The 22321-nt window shown below is 38.6% G+C and overlaps 1 protein-coding gene across 7 annotated transcripts in view; it reads left to right on the top strand.

Moving 5' to 3' along the window:
* Window positions 1–22321, top strand: part of Hydin (HYDIN axonemal central pair apparatus protein) — a 261224-nt gene that overhangs the window by 24261 nt on the left and 214642 nt on the right. For all 7 annotated transcript variants that reach the window (XM_048355151.1, XM_048355155.1, XM_048355153.1 and 4 more), the window contains 4 exons: window positions 2877–3034; window positions 5525–5650; window positions 6958–7077; window positions 10331–10465. In XM_048355151.1, the coding sequence (XP_048211108.1) occupies window positions 2900–3034; window positions 5525–5650; window positions 6958–7077; window positions 10331–10465 (516 nt within the window). In that variant the 5' untranslated portion in view covers window positions 2877–2899. The remainder of the gene's footprint in view (window positions 1–2876; window positions 3035–5524; window positions 5651–6957; window positions 7078–10330; window positions 10466–22321) is intronic.

Here is a 22321-nt window from a genome sequence, read left to right as displayed (position 1 = left end):
TTACATTAATTAGCTGGAATTCTTTTGTGAAAAATATTTTCCTTGCATCAACTATTTGGTTAACCTACAATGCAATTTGTACAGAAAAAGTACAAAATAAATGGCTTTGTTTTTCCTTTCATCCCCCCCAAATAATTAGGTAGGTGCTTTACCAACTTTATTTGAAGGTAACTGAAGATATAGGTAGACCCACTTGAGCTCTACCATTTGAACCATGCCCCAGCCTTTTTTGATTTAGCTAGTGTTTGAATAGGGTCTCACTTTTCTGTCCAGACCAGCTTGGACTGCAGTGCCCCTATTTATGCTTTCCACTACAGCTGAGGTGATAGGCACTACCACCATGACTAGCTTTATATTGGATGAGATGAAAGTCTCATGAATATTGCCCAGGCTGTTCTTAAACTGTGATCCTCTCAATATCAGCTTCCCAAGTAGCTAGGATTACGGGCATGAGCCACAATGCCTTGTTTGAACAGTGATTTTTTTTTCAATTAAATTTTATTGACAAGGTGATGTACAGAGGGGGTACAGTTACATAATAAGGTAGTGAGTACATTTCTTGTCTTCTTTGTTACACCTTCCCTCATTTTCCTTTCCCTTCCCTAGTTCAGATAAACACATATACAATATGCACAGTGATGTTTTTTAAAGTATCATTTGAGCTCAGCTTGTTAAAAAAAAAAAAAACAGAACCAGAAACGACCAGTCCACTGCTGATTTTTTCCCCAGTGCTCACATTGTCCCATCTTTGGTGAATGGACTCTCTTTCTAACTGCCGTGGATCCTTGGCACAATCCTGATAACCTTCCTTGTTGGATGATGTGATAGAACACATTTTGTGTCCTTGACCTTAAGCCTATTTCTCTTAGGTTTCTTTTAGTGGTAGGAATTTTGAGATCACAGTCAAAGGGCCTGTATACTCATTGGTTCTGCACTTTTATTGCTTTGGGGCTTTTTTAGTTGGCAGATTATTTAAAAACAGGAAGCCATCATGAGCTTGCATTTATTATGTTTAATTTAACTTTAAGAATATTAGACCAGGACATGGGGTATAGTTCAGTGGTTGAGCATGTGCTTAGCATATAAAAGGCTCTGAATTTAATATTCATAAAAAAGAAACAAAAGATTACAGGGCTTTTCAATATATGAATTTTCTTGATTTTATATTTTCTTAGATGCTGAAATACTTGGCTCTGAACAGTGTGATGTAATTAGTTATTTGTTTAAACTATGATTACTAATATTATGACCAATAGTAAAACCATTCAATAATAGATTTGCCTACTGCTCTTTGCTTTTAAGGAAATTCACTGAGGATACGCAGTCCAAATTGTCTTCAGGTCTTTGTCTTCTGGTCTGTTGGGATAAGTATTTTTTTCTCTGTGGTTGTTAATATCAACCAGATACACAATAAAGTACATTTCCATTTATTTTTTGTTCTTAAGAGTTGATTATTTTCTCCCATGGTTCTTTCTGATAATGATTTATTTAAGGAATCACTTTTAAAACTTTCTCAGAAATTACCTCTTCCTTATCTTATCTCATGCTGCCTTTTCTGAGTTTCTGCCAAGCTTTGAAGGTCTACACTCTTGTGTTTATTCTGGGGGAAGGGTAGATTGTCATGAGAACATGCAGATAAGCAAAGTAGCAAATCACCTGGTTTGTTTATTGGGCCATATTTGCTTAACTCATTGGGACGATAAAAATGGCAAAATGTTCCTTGGGAATGTGGCTTAGTGGCAGAGTGTTTGCCTAGCATGCATGAAGTGCTGGACTCAATTCCTCAGTACCACATAAATAGAAAAAGCCAGTGGCATTGTGGCTCAAGTGGTAGAGTGCTAGTCTTGAGCAAAAAAGAAGTTCAGGGCTAGTGCCCAGGTTCTGAGTTCAGGCCCCAGGACTGGTGAAGAAAAAAAAAAGGCAAAATGTTAGATCAGCTTATATTTTTCTTCTTTTTCTTCTTTATTGTCAAAGTGAAGTACAGAGAGGTTATAGTTTCATATGTAAGGTAAGCACATTTCTATTTATTTTTGTTCTTCACTTTTCAAGCAAAATTTATACTTTAATGATTGTCTTTAGAAGATCAGGTGTCTTACTTGCAAAACTGTTTGGTGAAAGTGAACTGAACACCTCATGGGGGGAAAGGGAAAGGGGAGAGGGAGGGGGGTATGAGGGACAAGGTAACAAAGAGTACAAGAAATGTATCCAAAGCCTAACGTATGAAACTGTAACCTCTCTGTACATCAGTTTGATAATAAAAACTTGAAAAAAAAAAGATCAGGTGTCTGATAGGCAGGCACCTCATAGGTGATTAAAACAAGCAATTTATTCCTAGTGAATGAGGTCCCTTCTTCAATGGTTGAATATTATTGGGTTTATATTTTCTCCTAGACATTGCCTAAGTTACATTACTTTCTACTGGGTAATTTGAATACATGCATTTCTTGAGCTGAGTTGAATTTTTGAAATAAGGTAAGACTGGTTAAATTTTTGGCTGTCTCTACTCACCCTTTTGTTCTTTTGTAGAAGGAAGGCTGTCTATAGGGAAATATGTACAGTTTCTACCCATTTTCTTATTTTCTTGCCATCTGTTCTTCCCCTGGAGCAGCCTGTATTTCTGTGTTTTCTTAAGCAGAATCTAGATCCTTTTAGTTGGCTTAAAATAGATTCTAGATTTAGGGAAATGAGGATTAATGTAACTCCATGGAATAAAAACTTTTAGTTAAGGTATATATTCCAAGCATTGGATATATTTTTGAACATGAGTATTTTCTAAACCTTCTCATATTTGAGAGCATTGAAAAATCATGACTCGTATCTAGGAATTGATAGTATTTGCTCTAAATTTTTAAATTTTTCTTTTTTTTCACTCTTAGGTGGGTGAAGAAAATAACTAAAAATGACAAGTAAAAGACTTGAGGAGTCCATGGGGGCTGTTCAGACAGGTTTAGTCAAGATGCTCCAAGGATTCCACAGCAAAGTCTTACCACCCATGAGTCCAAAACTAGTTACAGAAGATGAAGTGAACCACATGGTTAGTAATCATGGAATTTCTATGCAAAATACTAGGATGCTGTCTTTCTCTTCAGGACAATGACCATTGTTGATACTTACAAATTTCAGAATATAGGACAGAGTATTCCTGACAGATTGGTGTCAATTTAGTTATTAGTAGGCTGGAGAGAATAAGGGCGTTTCAAGGTTTGAGTCTTAACTATGACAGAATACCAGAAACTAAATGATTATAAACAGGGTTAACTTTGGATCATAGTTCTGGGGCCGGGAAAATCTAAGAGTGGGTAGGTACATTCAGTAAGGGCTTTATGCCACATACTCGTGTGGCAGAACAATAGAAGACCAAGAAGAGAAGTAAAGGTGTCCAAACTCCCAAGGGAGGTGTTCATTTGTAAGGACACCTCATGATAAGATTCTTTTTTTTTTTTTTGGCCAGTCCTGGGCCTTGGACTCAGGGCCTGAGCACTGTCCCTGGCTTCCTTTTGCTCAAGGCTAGCACTCTGCCACCTGAGCCACAGCACCCCTTCTGGCCGTTTTCCATATATGTGGTGCTGGGAGAGCTTCATGTGTAGGAGGCAAGCACTCTTGCCACTAGGCCATATTCCCAGCCCTCATGATAAGATTCTAACACATGAATTTTGGGAGTCACACTCAAGTTACACAATTATTTTCTAAATAATTGAGTAGAACTTGTGTAGTTCACAACTAAACCGCAGAATTGTATAAGATTTAACCTAATCATATATTACCTGTATGTTGGCAACAGTTATTTGTAACTGTATTTTTTTTTTGTCTTTTCCTTTTTGGTACTGGGGATCAAACCCAGGACATTGCACTTGCTAGGCAAGCACTTTGCCACTAAGCTACATCCCAGCCTGGCAATAGTTATTTTTTGTTTATATATTTGTAGAGCACAGCATCAAAATAACTAAATGATATCTAAGAAAAATACATATTCTTTGTTTTTTTAATTAAAATATTTATAACCTAATGGTTCATAATGGCTGGTTAAGGACCAAATTCAGAACCATATAGTATAGAGAATATTCATAGAAGCTCATGCTGTTAATAGTATTTGCTAGATTTTAAAATGAATCTCAAGTACATTCCCACTAGAAAAATAAAATCGATCATTTTTTATTGTGGTGGCTATTGGTAACTCTTATAGAAATCCTTAACTTTTTGCTTTGGATGCTTCATTATTTTAATTTAAATCACAATATTGCTGATGCCTCTTAACACTCCATTGCTCTAATCTGTGTTCTAATAAATAAGAATTTTATAAATCATATTGAAAGCTCTATTAGAAATGTGTCTTCATTTGAATAGATTCAATCACAGAAGTCAACTTTGTAGGAAAATGAGGATTCTTGAAGAGCTGTGGCTTTAACCAAAGGCAAAAATAAATCAGCTCAATTACAGACCCCTGAATGTTTTTATAAGTCTCAGCATACACTTAAGCACCATGTTGCTGTCAACAGTCATAGACTCCTGGCATATAAAGTAGGCCTGGGGCAGGGTGGCCCTTCTAGAACTACTACAAATGATAGCAATGGGTTCTGGCCAACTAATCCTTTGATGAGCTGTTTTTTTCTTTTTATAAATGATGGGCTATATGCTTTTTTCTTACAACATTTTGTGTTATTTGGGTATAGAATGTGACTGATTTCTGGATCTTAAAGCTCTTTCTATACATACTTTAAATAATCTCTTGTGATTTCTAACAAGTTCAAACTCATTTCTAAGTAGTGCAACCATACTTCCAAGATTCTTGCATTTTATAACATGTACTATGAAAGCCAAGCACCAATACTTGTATTGCTAGCTATTCAGGAGGCTGAGATCTGAGGATTGAAGTTTGAAGACAATCCAAGCAGAAAAGTCTTGAAGACACTTATCTCCAATTAACCAGCAAAAAGCCAAACTGGAAGTTTAGTTCAAGTAGTAGATCACTAGCCATGAACAAGAAAGTAGGGCCCCGTGTTTAAGCTCAGGACACATACATAGAAACAAAGTGATTTTTTTAACCATTAACATAGTATAATGTATAATTAAACACCCCAAAAGCTTTGTTTGCATGCTGTATCTTCAGTTGAGAAATAGGAATATCTCAGACTCCTTAGCTCCAAAGCCTATATGTGACTTAAAAACAACAAACTAAGAGTTTTTGCTTAGATGCTTCTTGTGAACATCAACGTTAAGTTCTTTGGACATCTGCCATGTAGTTTCCTGACCATTCCTTTCTCTAGAGATCCTTTGTGTGATTCTTTCAAAATTGTAAGAGAAGAGCACCACCTGCCATTTAAAATTACTGTTCAAAGACCTCAAAAGTGCACGGGGACTTCTCTTGGATAATTTAGTTATTTTAAATATTTTATAATGGAACTTAGCAGCATTCCAGAATTATCCTGAAAGCTGCAGACACAAATTATTCATTGCGGGTACTTAGGGAAACACTTTTCCAGTGTAACCACTTATGAAGCTTTGGTGCTTGTGGTTTGAATTCTAGCTGACACCCTCAGAGTTCCTGAAGGAAATGTCCCTCACCACAGAGCAGAGATTGGCAAATACACATTTCATGTGTCGGCCTCGAGTCATCGAACTCTTAGACATGGGAGAAACAACACATCAGAAGGTAGGTAGGGCTGAGCATGTGACATGTGAACACCTCAGCACCATCATAAGTAAATAAAAGCTGTTGTTTGTGGGCTAGTAACTCCTTTCCTGGGTTTGTCTCACTCTTTGCTTTTCTCTCTGTTGAGTATGGTGACAATTAAAATTAATAAGTGAAAAAACTTTGAAAAATCACTTCTAACTAGTCACATTTCTTTTTAAGCTACTTCTGAACATCATAGTTCACAGGGTAGGAGTAATGCCAGGAATTACATTTGCCAAGTCCAATCAAATCATCTCCTTAGGATAAGTAATTAAGTGTTCCTTATCTGAGCTCTCCGCTAGGAAGAAAAAAGTGGACTTATTTATCAAAGTAGGCATTTGTTATCTATTTGGGGCTCATTTCCAAGAACAAATGTATCCTTTTTTGTGTGTAAAAAATAACAGTTTGAGTGTTCTCTATTATAATGTAAAACATACCTGTACATTTTAGGAGCCTAGGCAGTGGTATAGCAGTGAGTGCAATGAGTGCAAAGACTCATTCTCCATATGGGAGGTGATTCAAAGCTTTCTGGAGCATCAAGGGAGCCCCTTCACAGGAAGCTAATCCCCAGTGGTCCAACTGGTAGAGACTGTGTCATATTCTGGGCAAAAATTGAAGGCATTAAAGAGTAAGAAGTAAGATCTTCTTCCAGAAAGGATCTATTTGCCAGACTTGTATAAGCACCAGAAATCTAGAATTATCCACTGTGTTCACACTCAAGGACTGAGAGACCGCAGTCCATCCCATGGCCTATCACCTCTTTGGAGTGAATGGAGATAGAGTCCATTAGGCTCCCAAACCTTGCTACAGAGCTCAGCAGCTCCCCACAATGCATTGAAGAGAAAAGTAGCCCAGTTGCCTCTATTTGTACCATTCTTTTTCTTCCTTTCTATTTTTTTAGAATTTGACCAGTGATTGTTGACTACCTTGTTAATAACTCTTCAGTGCCTCCAAACTCTTTATTGATACAGCTCCTCTAATTATTCTGTAAGGATGTTAATTTAATTGACCTCATTTATCACTACTATAAATGGAAGCCTAAGGTTAGCAGTCATATTAGCCCATTTTCTTCTTAAACTCTAGGACCAAAATTTCGACTTTCTTTTTGTATTGAAGAAGTTGATGACAATAATCTCACTAATCATACTTATGAATTTTACAGTGGTTACTGCTTTTGAATGTTTCTCAGATTCTTGGTTTTAATATCTAGAGTGCTATGTAGTATTATTTTTCCTTATTTGTTGCCACTTTGTGACTAAATGAATAATTTTCTCTTTCAACTGCAGTTTTCAGGAATTGACTTGGATCAGGCATTATTCCAGCCCTTTCCATCAGAAATTATATTTCAGAACTATGCTCCCTGTGAAGTCTATGAAGTTCCACTGGTTTTGAGGAACAATGACAAAGTAAGTATGTTCTCCAGAGTAGATGAAGCTTCCCAGGTTATATGAGAAGGGTTAAGACCTTAGATATGTTCTTTGATTGATAGATTTAGGAAAATAGAGTGGAAAACTTAGCCTTTGACTAATAAAGGCAGGCTGTATCTGTTTTGTTTTTCCTTTTTGGTGTGCTTGTGTGTTGAACTCGTGTCTTTGTGCTTGCTAAGCATTTTCTCTTAGCACTGAGACTTGCCTTCAGCCCTGATTTTTGCTGGTTGTTTTTAAATAAGGTCTTGAGTCTCACCCAGGCATGTACCTCAATATAATCCATCCATGTTAGGTTCCCTGTGTGGTTGGTAATAGGTACCCATCATGGCATCCAGCTCTTCATTGAGATATGGTCTTGCAAGCTTTCTATCTGGGCTGACCTTGAGCTGAAAGCTTTCTAGCCCAGCCCCCCAAGGAGCTAGGATTGTGGGGTGTGCCACCAGCATTCAGCTGTGTTTCCTGTTATTATATGTTCAATCCCAGTGCAGTGCCTAACAAGTAGTGAACTCTCAACAAATAAAATACCTTGTTGGTGAATAAGGGCTTGATTTGATGAAGAGCAGGAAGTTCTTGTGTCTGACCAGTCCAGCAAAGCTTTCTTTTAAGACGGAACAATTACTGTTGATGTTGGTATACTATGACATTGCTTTCCAAGTTCAAGGAATAATCCACTAATATGAATTATAAATATCAGGCACTTGCATTTGTATCCTGTAAATTATACTTCTAGGTAACTTCTTTTCTTCAACCTGTGAAACTATTCCTTTTTGATCCTCTCCCTTCTATATGAGAGAGCCTTCAAATTTATCTACAGACAACTATAGTTCTGGGAGTTTTTTCTCAGTGTCTATACCTTGTCTCTTTGTGATTGCTACTGATGATTAGTCCTCAGCTTATGTTTTTTTCTTCCGAAATGGATTAGGGCTTATTTCAAGGAAATATATTAAATGTCTGAGGTTTCCTTGACATCTGACAATAACAAAATATAATAAAACATTCAACATTAAGCATAATTATGCGTGAAGAATAATCAGATAAGAGAAAGGCAACTGAAAGATGTTAAACTTAAAATACAGGTAGGGGTACTTACGGCCCCCTAAAATTGAGCTAATAGAAAATAAATCAAGATTATGCTGGAATCCAAAGCCATGGGAAAACTTGGAGGCGTATTGAGTACAACAGCTCATTAAAGGAATCAGTGATGCCTTTCAGAGATCAATACAAAGTCAGACTCTGGAGAAAATGGTATATTTAGCTATGTACTGCAGTATAGTTTGCAAGAGGAAATCACAGAAGAGAAACTAAAAGGGTAAGCAAAGAGATGATAAAGTACTTGGGGTAATATCCAAGGTACTCAAGGTGATGTCCCTAGCCCTCAAGAGGTATATCACATTGACATTAGATCTTTTCATGTATGCCAGCCAGTTTAGTTCCTTACTTTGAATGATTTTATCTTTTCCTAATTATCTTTAAAAAGTCTTGTTCAGGTATTACCTAACTATTAAAAACAGAGTCCAAATGGCCCTTTGGCTCTTTCCTCTTTGACCTTAAACAAATAAGTATAATTGGCTGGACAGAGCAAGTTAAGTGTAAGGGCACTTGGTTCTCATGGATAACAAGACATCTCCTGGTAAGATGCAGCTGGAGTACTGGCCCAATGGAAAGAGAGTCCAGGCAACATTCTTCAGACTAGACAGGCTTGTTCTCCAGTGAGTTATACTAGGACCTTGTACTGTGAGGCAGACGTAAGCCTCAATCTTCCTGTCCTTCATTTATGTTCTAGGGCTATGGAGAGACCTGGGAGAGACTTGGGGAACAGAGAAAGGTGCCTCTTTCACATTTTATTTCCTTCCTGCTGTCATGGAGTGGAAAATACACAACTTGTTTGGACATTACTTCCTTGTCTTTCATATACACATACCAGATGAGAGTAAACCACAAACACTCTAATGGGGTTCCTTTGGTACCTGATGGGACAGGCAAATGTGCTTCTGGTCAGTTTTCATAGGTCACTTGCCTATATTAAGAATTTTTATGGCCCCTGAATGATATTACAAATATCTAAATATCCCTTGGCAAAGAAAAGGTTCTCCACCTCTGCAAGCTACAGCATGATTCTACTTGGGATACAATTTTGATCATGCAGACTCCAGAGTCAGACTGATTGGTCTCTAGATAGAGACCTTGGGCAAGGCATGGGGATGATACGCCCATTTCAATGGAGTATTTTTGAATACTAAATAAGATCATGAATGTATTTAGCTGTGTGCTTATTGTATCTGTCCTAAGGACTAAGCTGATATAGTATTTTTGTTTAGCTATTGATTCTTTATCTGGTTTTTAATGGGCTAATATGCTCTAAATGTACTCCCAGAAAGCTTTCCTAATAAGCTTGAATTTCCATTCTCTTTATGATTATTTTGTTGTTGTTGTTTTAAATTTTTCAGATAAAGTCTCCCAATTTTCCTTGGGTTAGTCTCTTTCCCCCTCACATTTACTTCTCATAGCTAGAATTACAGGTTTATAGCATCATGCCCAGCATGACAGTTTTTTTTAATTGATTAGACTACCTGAGATAGAGATATATACACTTGTTGAGCATATAGGGAGCAGAAGACAAGACTTTTAAAAGAATGAAACTGTTTGAAGCCTACCTGAGACTGGCTTGATTTCCTGCTTCCTGGAGGTGTTCACTTGGGACATGTAGCAGGGCGGAGTCAGACCAGGCCTTGCCTCCCAGAACCACTGCTTGTTGGAGCTGGCGCACTTTCTTCCTTTGGAGAATGGAGGTCTTGAGGAAGCCAAAAGGCAACTGGGAGGGTGGGATGGTATTATATCATGTCCTGTGGATGGTCCACAGAAAGAGCACAGTAAGCGTCAAACACTGGGAAATAATCCAGTTTAATTCTGGTCTGTGGGTAAGGCTTTAGCTGATTAGCCAGTTTGTTTTTTGAAGATAATCACATTTAAATAATAAAATGAATACAGACTTGCAATAACAAAAATGAGCAAAAATAGTAAGGAAATTAATAAAAATAAAGTTGAAATTTCTTGAAGGCTGAAGGTAGGCACTGAAAGTTCTCTTTACAGTTAGGAGACTGGAGGTCAGACATGACTAAGTTCACTTGTCCAGTATGTAGCTGATCGTGGACTACACTTAACTCTGAGGCTAATGCTCTTTCTTCTTCTTTTTCAGATAGACCTTGCTCATCATTATGTGCTTTTCTTGTAGATTCCAAGGATGGTGAAAATTGTTGAGGAAAGTTCACCTTACTTTAAAGTTATCAGCCCCAAGGATATTGGCCACAAAGTAGCTCCCGGAGTACCATCCATATTCCGAATCCTCTTCACGCCAGAGGAGAACAAGGTAATAAGCAGCACTGTCAAGAAGTTGAATGTGTGTCACTAGTAGCTTTCAATTTAGTTTTAAATATTTGTGGAGGAGGTGGTGGGTGTATCCATGCTGGTGTTAATGATGGTATTGGCAGAAGTATTATTAGTAGGTATTGATGGTGTAGATGAGCTTGGTGCTGGTGAGTGTTAATATTGGTAGCATAGTGGTATTTTTGTCATTGAGGATACTTGTATTTGTCAGTTTATTGTTATGGTAATGGAATACCTGAGGATGGTAATTATAAAGGGTAAAAAGATCTATTTACCTCACCTTTGGGAGGCTAACACTCCAAGCAGCATAGCTTCAGCATCATAAGGACCATATATGAAAACTAGAGAGAATATTGAGTCAAGAAGCCAGAACTCAGGCTCTTTCTCTTAATGATCTACTACATTACCACACTGAAGACTATACTCCCTCGTATGAACCCTGGGGGACAACCCACACCTAAGCTATTGCAGTAGAGTTGGTGTTGGTGATGGTAACATGGGTGATTTTGGTGATGGTGGTGAGGATGTTGAGAGGAATCATGAGGGTAGTGAGAGGAGGGAATGGTGTTCCATAGGGAATGGCCAAAGAGCTTGTCAAACAGAGCCAAGGGCCTGTATGAGTTCTCAGTAGCTGAGATATAAGGAAGGCAAATACTTCTACACATGCCCACCTCATTTTGTAACCCAGCATCTTAATACAGAAGCACATGGCTCTAGGGATACCGCAAAAGAAAAGATGTAGCCTGGATATGATGAGCCAAAACAAAGGATATAGAAAATTGCTTGGAAGTTTTGGACCCTAGTTGGTTGTATTTTTCTCCCCAGAATCTAACCTGTTTAGGAAAGGTACTCAATACGCAAATATAGTTCACAGTATCAGCCTCATTCATAGCAAAGAATGTAACCAAGACCTTTGGTACAGATGGGGTCCTCCACTTTCCAATAGCTAATAAATAGGTAACTTGTTTTTAGCAAAGGAAGGTATCCCTTACAGTCCTACCTAAACACAAGCAGGAAAGCTCCAGCCAAAAGCAGAGATCTGTGTGGTGTGCTTACCTCTGTCTGCAATACAGGACCTTCATTCAAAAAGAGGAGATTATTTTTCCTTACACAACCCCTAGCTACAGGCCATGGAACCCATTCTCAGACCGACTTGGGTCACAGAAACCCTAGGTTCTAGGCGACAAGGAGCAGGTAGGCGGGACTGGGCTGGGGGTGCTGACTTCCTCTGGGTCTTTCTCCATAAGGATAGAATTGTTGGGGAGGTTTTCTTCCCTGTGAGCCAAAGTGGGGACCCCTGGGGAGGAGGGAAGGGGTTTTACCAGCACAACTGACGGATCAAGATAGAAAACAGACTTAAGTATGCATACAAAAGGTCATGTATCTAATGTTGGTAGTGCGTGCACTTATATATAGCACCTTTGTAGTTGGAATCAATGGAGCAAGGAGAGGTAGATAGAACCTGGTTGAGCCCCTGCTTCTCCTCCACCACTACTTAGTAGCAGCTGTTAATGTCATTACCAGTGTTGCTGCTCATGCTCTTCTTACTACTTTTCTGGAAAGCAGAGTAGAGGAAATTTATTTGGTCTACCAAGCACGTGTTCATGGTAATGAGTGGTTAAAATTTCCATTATAATCATTCTGCCATTATTATTTCACTACCGCATAGTGTTCCTATTTATTTCTTGGCTTCTGTTTATGGATCTGCAATTTTGTTTGGGGTATTGTTGAAGTAAATTAAAAGATAAATAACTCCAGATGTGTGTGTGTGTGTGTGTGTGTGTGTGTGTGTGTGTGTGTGAGAGAGAGAGAGAGAGAGAGAGAGAGAGAGAGAGAGAGAGTCAGAGAGACAGAGAGAAACAGAGAGAGACAGAGAGAGAGGTAGTTGAATTCTTTTTCCTTTTCCCTAGATGCTCTCTCTCAAATGTGATCTGTAAGGAGAACGTGCCTAGATTGAATTTGGGTGTCAGTTCATTTCTGTGGGATGCTGATTAAGCCTCTGTAGGACATGAAATCCAGATTGTGTTGGAGTTGAGGCATTGGCTTTCCTTCACTACTTCTTTGGTTACATGATATTCTCCCCACAGGTCCTTTCATTGAGAAAGGGACACATGGGCTTTCTGAAGAGGGGGGAACATTCAATATTGTAATAGACATGTAAATTACATGGTGACTTCATTTGTCAAAGTTATACATTTAATATCTGTGCTTTCCAATATATATGCAAATTTTACCTTAAGAACCGTATAATAACTGAGTGAGAAGTGGGTGGAGGTAGATGAAACCAGAATACCCAAAGGTTAATAATGTTGAATTGAGTGATGGGTACATTGGGCTTGTTGTATTATTCTGTTTTCTTTGTGTGTATTCTAAAATATCCATAACCAAAAGCTAAAAGAAAACGAGAGAGATTTTATTATCACTTAGACTGTTTATCTAGCAACCCAGCAAATAGTAGTTGAAATGTATTTTAGTCAGATTGGTATTTTCTTTATAGATATGAAATGCTAATATTGCCATTAAGGATTAATATACTGGGCTATATTTTGTGGTTGCTTGTCTTATTCCAACTCCCACTTTCCATTCCATTTATTCAGCGATGCATGTCTCTTGGTAAACCTCTAATTTAAAAAGTTAACTAAGTTAAATATTATTATATACTGTTTCTTTTAATATTTGAAAATTATGACAGGCGAACACGTGTATATGAGGAGACAGTGGATTAATAGTTACCTTCAAGAAATATATTATCCAATTGGGTTGTGTAGGTATGGTAGAACATAACTGTGATTCCCAATACTCAAGAGGTCAAGGCAGTAGGATCATGAGTTCCAGGCCAAGCTGAGCTACAGAGTGAGACAAACAAACAAAAACCCACTTTGTGTTGGACTTGGACTTTAAAATGTGGTATAGATTATAGAACTCATTTTCCTAAACACCGTTGATTTCCTCTTCAGCTGCCTGGCTCAGACTGATGGACCTTTATTATCTTCTGTGTCTGCCCTAGCCAAAAGCTCCAGAATACAACCAGGGAGAAACTCAAGCCAGATTTATTTTAGGAAGAAGTCAGTTATTTCTCTGAATGTCATTGCTTCATCAATTGGCCAAATTGATAGCCAAAGTGTGTATGTATGTGTTTTCCCTCTTTATTCCCTGTTGATCTGAGCCTTCCCGCATTCTCACTTATCCTGTGCACATCTGGAGGGTGAGATATGTAAATTGCAGCATGCCACTGTTAATAAGGCAGTCTCCTTTCGTGTGAATTTTCAGCACACAAGTATATTAGCATGTTGAAGATGATAATGCAGTTTACATTTTTCCCTGTCATCTCTTGATCTGGATTCCTGGGGATGGGATGTTAAGCATGCCAAATGGCCAGATAGCAGGTGCAGGAAATTTACTTTGGCTTTCCTTATCTCTCCTTACACAGACTTATTTTTATTCATCAGATATGTCATTAATCTACTAATTCTAGTTTATATATCATGCATTATGAAAATATACTCAGTGTTACCACCAAATAACACTTTAAATTTCTGGAGCCTGACATTTTTCTTCGCCTCTGAAATTTGAATCTTTGGCATTCAAATGATTATGAAGCCTTTGTCAGAAAGCAAAGCAGAGTCATTCTTTGGATGAAAGAAAGCATCTGTTTATGCTAGTGTTGCCATGGAAATGGCTGCAGTGTTTGAAGACATTAGGTACTGATGCAGTCTTCGTCATTATCTTTTGAGGAAATATCTCGTTTATTGTTGATGGTTTTCCTAATTCATTACTATGAAAATTTTAAACTATATCCCAAGAAGTACAGTATGTTAGCATATTTCATGTGTATGAGGTGTACAATAGTAAATGATATCACCAGCATTTAAAATTACAGTATAGATGTTATAAAATCCTCCAGTTACTTACTTTTGTTTACAAAAATAATGGTAAGTATTTTAGATTCTTCCTGGCCGAGATTAGCTCTCCCCAGTCTGTCCAGGTCCCCTGCCCTCCAGAGCCCTAATATCTTGCACAGTGCCCAATACATAGGAATAGGCGGTAAACATTGAATGAGATGGCTAGGTAAAAATTAATCTGAAGGCAACAAAAAAGAGGTTTCTTCAACTCGAGAGTGACCTGCAAGGGATAAAAGCAGAAGCAGAGAAATGGGGCTCAGATAGCTTTTGTGTCCGGAATGTATTAATATTTAACTTTCTTGGGAGGCAGAGAGGAGAGAATCACAATTTGAAGCTTGTTTAGGCAGAAAATCAACAAGACCTTGTCTGAAAACCAGCTGGGCCATAATTAAGAGGCTGAGATCTGAGAGTCATGGTTCAAAGACAGTCAGAGCAAAGAAATCCATGAGGGGAAAAAAAAGTGGAATATGGTGAGATATGCCTGTAATCCTAGCTATTCAAGAGGCTGAGTCAGGAGGATAACCCCCCCCCCCACGAATTTTCTTGTTATTTGCACAGGAAAAAGATGTCTAAGAATTCTTTAAGAAGCACATATCTTTCCATTTTCTTTCCTATCTTCAGCAAGTTGGATCACTAATGTTTAGTTCTCAAGACTGATAAATATCACATTATAATCAGGCTAATGAAGAGCTTATGAATTCTTTTTATGAAGAACTCTTGGTAGTAGTGCCTATATTCTTTCTCTCCCCCCCCTCCATATTCTTTCATTATGTGTGTTCTTTGAACTAGGATCTAATTGAGTGGGGATCCAGTTCTCTGGGGCTGAGTACTTTGAGGTAGAATCCAATAGGGAACAGAACGTGTCTTGGCCTTCCTACAGCTCTGAGCCTATAGTGGATAGACAGACAAGCCAGTATATAATTTAATATTAGTTACTGACTCCATAGATGAGTAGTGACGGAGCCTCTTTTCCTCAAGTAGAAGGGTGAGGGAAGAGTTCTCTGTTAAGATGACATTGGGGGGAGAAAGCTAACAAGGCAAACAAATGTCTGGGAGGAGAGCATTCTGGGAGAGGGAACAGCAAGTACAGAAGCCCTGTGGCAGACACTTGTTTGGCACCAGGCCCAGGGTAGTGCAAGAAGACTAGTGGGGCCGGAGCAGAGGAAGCTGGTACAGAAAATGGCAGGGGCTGAAGTTGCAGAGGTGGTGAGTTCATAAAGGATCTGAGAAGTCATGCATAGTAAAATAAGTTGCCATAAAATATTTTATTATTATTATGGAAGCTTTCACTCATATGGAAACATTGAAAGTAAAGTAAATTAGCATCACCCAACTTTTCAATTTCTCAGTGCCTGAATGAGTCTTAAATCCATACATCATATTATTTAACTGTAATTTTTTGTCTCTTAAGAATTATAGCCCTTTGAAAAAGCTAACATAACTGTAATACTATTAGCAGACCTGAAAACTCCTTCATTCTTTTTTTTTTTTTTTGGCCAGTCCTGGGCCTTGGACTCAGGGCCTGAGCACTGTCCCTGGCTTCTTCCCGCTCAAGGCTAGCACTCTGCCACTTGAGCCACAGCGCCGCTTCTGGCCGTTTTCTGTATATGTGGTGCTGGGGAATCGAACCTAGGGCCTCGTGTATCCGAGGCAGGCACTCTTGCCACTAGGCTATATCCCCAGCCCCTCCTTCATTCTTTTAATACCATCAAATATCCAGTCAGAATTCAGGTCTTCCCGGTTGGATCTCTTTTTTTTAAGGTTAGTTTGGTTAAATTAGATGCAAACAAGACTCATCCCTAACAGATTGATCCCTATCAGGTTGATCTCTCAGACTATCTAGAATGTTTTTTTTTTTCCCCAGTTGCATATAAATTGTATAGTTAGAGAGTCTTGATTAGATTTATGCTCATCTATTTATTTTTGGCAGGGATGTCCCAATGGTATGGTACTTATTATCACATCATAGCTGGAGTCACACAATGATGGTAATGTTTTGTTTTAATAATGGTCCAATGAGAATCATTGGCTGGATCACTGATGTTTAAGTTCTTCATTCCATAATTCCAGTAGCTGGTAGGGATTTTTCCTAAAATAATTACAACAAAAGTCTCTCACCATTTTTTTTTCTCCCAAGGTACAGTTCGCACAGCTTTTTCCTTTGCCTTTTTCTTTCCTAATGAGTTTCGAGTTCACATGACACCATCTGTAATTATTTTCTTCTTTTTCCTGTTGCATGTTGCTGAATTGAACCCTGACAATGAATCTGAGGCAATGATCTTTCTAGTAATTCAGGAAAAGATGGGGATGTTTTAGACTAGTGAAGTGATAGTGAGGGAGGAGTTAGAATTTCTTCCTATAGGGTTAGGAGGATTTGCTGGTGGAATCAGATGAAGGATGTAAGAAAAAGTATAGTTTGACTCATAAAATTTTGGTCAGCAACTGGCAAAAATGGTGGTGCTTTTTATTGATATTAGAGACAGTGGATTTGCAAGGCTAGCTGGGGCAAAAGTGGAGAATCAAAAATAAAATGAGAATGTGAAACTGACCATTGGAGTTGGCGAAGCCATGAATGGCCTTGGTATGGAGACTTTTCTGGAACACTGTCTACAGACGCCTAACCGGCAGAGTTAAAAAGAGGATGGAAAGTGGGGATCTGTGTGAAATCAAGATTCATTTTTCACATTGCAGGAAGTCCTGTGTGCCATTTTCATATTCTTCTATTCTTCTACCAGGTTATTATTATTTTTTGTCATGGGGCTTGAACTCGTAGCCTGGGCTCTGTCCCTAAGCTCTTTTTGCTCAAGACTAGCATTCTACCACTTTGAGCAACAGTGCTACTTCCAGTTTTCTGGTGATTAATTGGAGATGAGTCTCACAGAACTGCAAGCCTCAGATCTCAGCATCCTGATTAGCTAGAATTACAGGCACGAGCTACCAGCACCCAGCTCTGCAAGGTTTTTAAAGTTTGGTACAGGGGCACGTTGGAGGCAAGACTGAAGAGCATTATTATTCAGACGACATTTTAGGATATAGAGTGATTTGTGGCTCTCTCATAGAAGCAAAAGAGCATAGAATAAATATTTGGTTTTTCAGTGGTGACCTGATTGCTGTGAATCTCAGGACAGCAAGAAGAGGACCTCAGCTGAAGTGATTGCTTAGCTTGCAGGCTGACAACCTCCCAACTTATCACCTCGGAATTAATTCTAAATCAGTAGTGCAATATATAATGGCATGTTACTTTATCTAATATAATCATATTAAGCGCGTAACTTCAGAGCATGTTTTAAAGAAATTGTATAAAGAAGGTCACAGGTCTTTATTCTTTTATCAGTGTATAAATCAGTTATGAAAAATCTGTAATTCTGACTCAACTGCACACCATTTCATTTGGGAACTTAAAAAGATTGGAAAATATCCTGATTGGTAGTTCAATCAGCTTCCTAGACCATTTCCCCCTGTCTTAACTTCTCTGTGAAACAAGGCAAAGAAATACAAATACAGAACAAAATGAGAAAGGAGTAAGACAAAACACTCAAGATGGCCACGATTCTGAGGTTCCGCAGCATCTCCCCCACCCCAACCCTGAAAGCTTCAGGGTTCTGTTTCCACATGTGCCAGCTGTTCCCAAGATTATAATTCCAAACAAAACCTTTGCTGGCTGGGTTTGGTATCCTAAGAAAAAAATGAAAAAATAAAACAAAAACAACAAACCCACAAAACAGTACTTATCTCTTTAGGATTCAATTCTAATTAGACTAGGCTGTTGTGGTGTTGAATTCTACAGGGTTTCCACAGATCAAATATTGTAGTGTCATTTAGACTTCCTTGTGTCTGAATATCATAATTCCTGAGTCTGGCCTTGCCATCTGGAAACCAGAATCAATTGCAAAGCAAAGAGTCCAACAATTCAGCTTTAATAAATTTCATGAGTACTGTTCATTGATTTTTATTACTCCTACCTTAGGATTTTTATGCTTACAGTTCCTCTTGCCAAGGGACACTGTGTTCCTGTATCTCTCCTGGCTGGTTCCTTATGCTGTTCCGGTCTTCATCCAGAGGTCATTTACTCAGAGACACCTCGTTACTCAGCATGCAACCTAACACAGCCCCTTGCCCATATTATTTCCTGCCCATGTTTTATTTTCTTTAAAGTCCTGTCCTTGTCTGTAATTACCTTGCCTTATTATTATAATCATTTTCCAGATCCACATTTTTAGTCCTTGTACTAAAGAGTAAGCACATTGCTGAGATTTTCCTCATATGCCTTACATGAAGCATTATATTTGATACCCAAATTAAAAAAATTATTTATTGTCAAAGTGATGCATAGAGAGGTTACAGTCTCATACATAAGGGAGTGAGTATATTTCTTATCCATCATGTTACCTCCTCCCTCATTTTTCTCCCACCTTTTCCCCTTGATACCAAAATTTAATCATGGCAGCTAAAATAGATAGCCTGCTTTCTACTCAACAAACACTAGGCTAAGTATGTATGTTAGCTGATCAGTCCAGGTCAGGATCCTTTCTTGCTTGGGTTACTGTGGTGGCCTCCAAACTGGCCTTTCTTTTCTCACTGTAGTCTTCTTGCACTGTTGTCTATGTAGCAGCTAGTGCCTTTTCTAAAACATGAATTGGGTTGTATCCTGATCAGCTTTCAGTTTCATTGCTGCTTTTTCAGCCATCCTCAAGTTTTGCCACTGGCTTACAATATGCTCAATACCCCTTGCAGAGCAGCTGGCACCTGGGTACTTAGTCAACCTGGAGTATCACTGCTTCCTGCCTATCCCATGGTTTCATGAAGTCCAGTGCATGGCAGATCTATATTTTAATCTATATGTCAGATGTTTTTATTCCTACCGAGGCCCAAAAGTTGTTAAAACAAAACTCTACTTTTTTTTTTAAAGTTTTTATTATAAAACATGTACAGAGAGGTTACAGTTTCACACGTTAGGCATTGGATACATTTCTTGTACTGTTTGTTACCTTGTCCCTCATACCCCCCTCCCCCCTCCCCCTGTCCCCCCCTGAGGAGTTCAGTTCACTTACACCAAACAGTTTTGCAAGTATTGCTTTTGTTGTTGTTTCTCGTATTTTACCCTTTGTCTCTCAATTTTGGTATTCCCTTTGAATTTCCTAATTTTAATACCAGTACACACTGTTTCCCATACACTCAGATAAGATTACAGAGATAGTGTAGATACAATCACAAGAAGGTGATACACGAACATCATCAATAGTGGAAAGTACAGATACACATGGGATGTTGAAAGTAGTTACAACTCTGATATAACGATCATTTTCATAAAATGGAGTTCATTTCACTTAGCATCATCTTATGGGATCATAAGGGTATAGCTATTGGTCTCTTGTGATCCTCTGTTGTGACTTGCCTAAACCTGTGCTAATTATTCCCAATAAGGGAGACCATAGAGTCCATGTTTCTTTGGGTCTGGCTTACTTCACTTAGTATAACTTTTTCCAAGTCCTTCCATTTCCTTACAAATGGGGCAATGTCATTCTTTCTGATAGAGGCATAAAATTCCATTGTGTATATGTACCACATTTTCCTGATCCATTCGTCTACGGAGGGGCATCTGGGTTGGTTCCAGATTCTCGCTATGACAAATTGCGCTGCAATGAACATTGTTGTGCTGGTGGCTTTACTTTGATTTTGTTTGTAGTTTTTTGGATAAATACCCAAAAGTGGGGTTGCTGGGTCATAGGGGAGTTCTACATTTAGCCTTCTGAGGAATCTCCATACTGCTTGCCAGAATGGCTGAACCAATTTACATTCCCACCAACAATGAAGTAGGCTTCCCTTTTGGCCACATCCCCTCCAACAACTGTTATTGTTAGTTTTCTTGATATATGACATTCTTGCTGGGGTGAGATGGAATCTCAATGTTGTTTTGATTTGCATTTCCTTTATGGCCAGTGATGTAGAGAACATTTTCATATGTCTCTTGGCCATTCTCATTTCCTCATCAGAGAAGTCTCTTTGTAGGTCTTTAGCCCACTTGATGAGTGGGCTATTGGTTCTTTGCAGTTTTGTTTTGGAGGAAAGTAATTTTTTTCAGTTCTGCATATATTTTAGATATGAGGACTTTGTCCGTTGAATGGCCGGTAAAGATCTTCTCCCAGTCTGTGGGCTTTCTGTTTATCTTGCAAGCTATGTCCTTTGCCGTGCAGAAGCTCTGCAGTTTGATGCAGTCCCATTTGTCCAACCTTTCTTTGATTTGTGGTCTTTCTGGGTCTTTGTTCAGGAAGTTCCGTCCTGCGCCAAGGAGCCCAAGTGTTTCTCCTACTTCTTCTTTTAGTGTTTTCAGGGTGTCTGTTTTGATTTCAAGGTCTTTAATCCATTTGGAATTGATTTTGGTGCAGGGTGATATATAAGGATCTAGTTTTAGTTTGTTGCATGTGTTGAGCCAGTTTTTCCAGCACAATTTGTTAAAGAGGCTATCTTTCTTCCAAACTATTGTCTTAGCTCCTTTATCAAAGATTAAGTAGGCATAGTTCTGTGGGTTCATTCCCGGGTCTTCAATTCTGTTCCATTGGTCTTCAGACCTGTTCCGGTGCCAATACCAAGCTGTTTTTATTACTACAGCTTTATAATACAGCTTGAAGTTTGGTATTGTAATTCCTCCAGCACTGTTCTTTCTGCTTAGGATTGTTTTTGCTATTCTAGGTCGTTTATTGTTCCATATGAATTTCTGGATTGCTTCCTCTATTTCATCAAAAAATGGTGTTGGGATATTAATGGGTATTGCATTGAATTTGTAGATAGCCTTTGGCAATATTGCCATTTTGATTATATTAATCCTCCCAATCCAGGAGCATGGGAGGTTTTTCCATTTCCTTAGTCTGACTTAATTTCGTTTTTCAAGGTTTTAAAGTTCTCCTCAAAGAGGTCTTTCACTTCTTTAGTTAAGGTTATTCCTAGGTATTTAATGTTTTTGGAGGCTATTGCAAAGGGAGTTGCTTTCCTGATATCAGCCTCGGTCTTCGGGTCATTAGCATACAGAAAGGCCATTGATTTTTGAAGGTTTATTTTATATCCTGCAACTTTGCCAAAGTTTTGGATCAGCTCTAGTAGCTTGGGGGTAGAGTCTATGGGATTCTTTAGGTATAGGATCATGTCATCTGCGAAGAGAGAGAGTTTAACTTCATCTTTACTTACTTGGATCCCCTTTATATTTTCTTCTTGCCTGATTGCTCTGGCTAGGAATTCTAGTACTATGTTGAAGAGCAGGGGAGAGAGTGGACATCCCTGCCTTGTTCCTGATTTTAAAGGGAATGGCTTTAGTTTTTCACCATTTAGAGTTATGCTTGCTGTTGGTTTGTCATAAACTGCCTTGATTATATTCAGGAATGTTCCCTGGAATCCCAGTTTTTCAAGGGCTTTTAGCATAAATGGGTGCTGGATTTTATCGAATGCTTTTTCCGCATCCAGGGATAAAACCATGTGGTTCTTTACCTTGCTCCGGTTGATGTGGTGGATTACATTAATTGACTTGCGTATATTAAACCAACTTTGCATCCCTGGGATGAATCCAGTTTGATCGTGGTGTATGATTTTTTTGATGACCTGTTGAAGTCGATTGGCCAGAATTTTGTTGAGAATTTTTGCGTCTATGTTCATCAGGGAGATTGGTCTGTAGTCCTCTTTCCGTGATGAGTCTCTGCCTGGTTTTGGGATGAGGGTTATACTGGCTTCATAAAATGAGTCTGGTAGTGAACGTTCTCTTTCAATTTCATTGAAGAGTTTGAGAAATATTGGAGTGAGTTCTGTTTTGAAGGCCTTGTAGAATTCTGCAGTGAATCCGTCTGGACCTGGGCTTTTCTTGGATGGGAGATCATTTATTGCCGTTTCTATTTCAATACTGGATGTGGGTCTGTTTAGAAGGTTTAAATCTTCATGGTTGAGTTTGGGGG

This window comes from Perognathus longimembris, chromosome 10 (assembly GCF_023159225.1).
Source record: "Perognathus longimembris pacificus isolate PPM17 chromosome 10, ASM2315922v1, whole genome shotgun sequence".
In the NCBI taxonomy this organism is placed as follows: Eukaryota; Metazoa; Chordata; class Mammalia; order Rodentia; family Heteromyidae; genus Perognathus; species Perognathus longimembris.
This window is presented reverse-complemented; position numbering and strand designations above follow the sequence as displayed.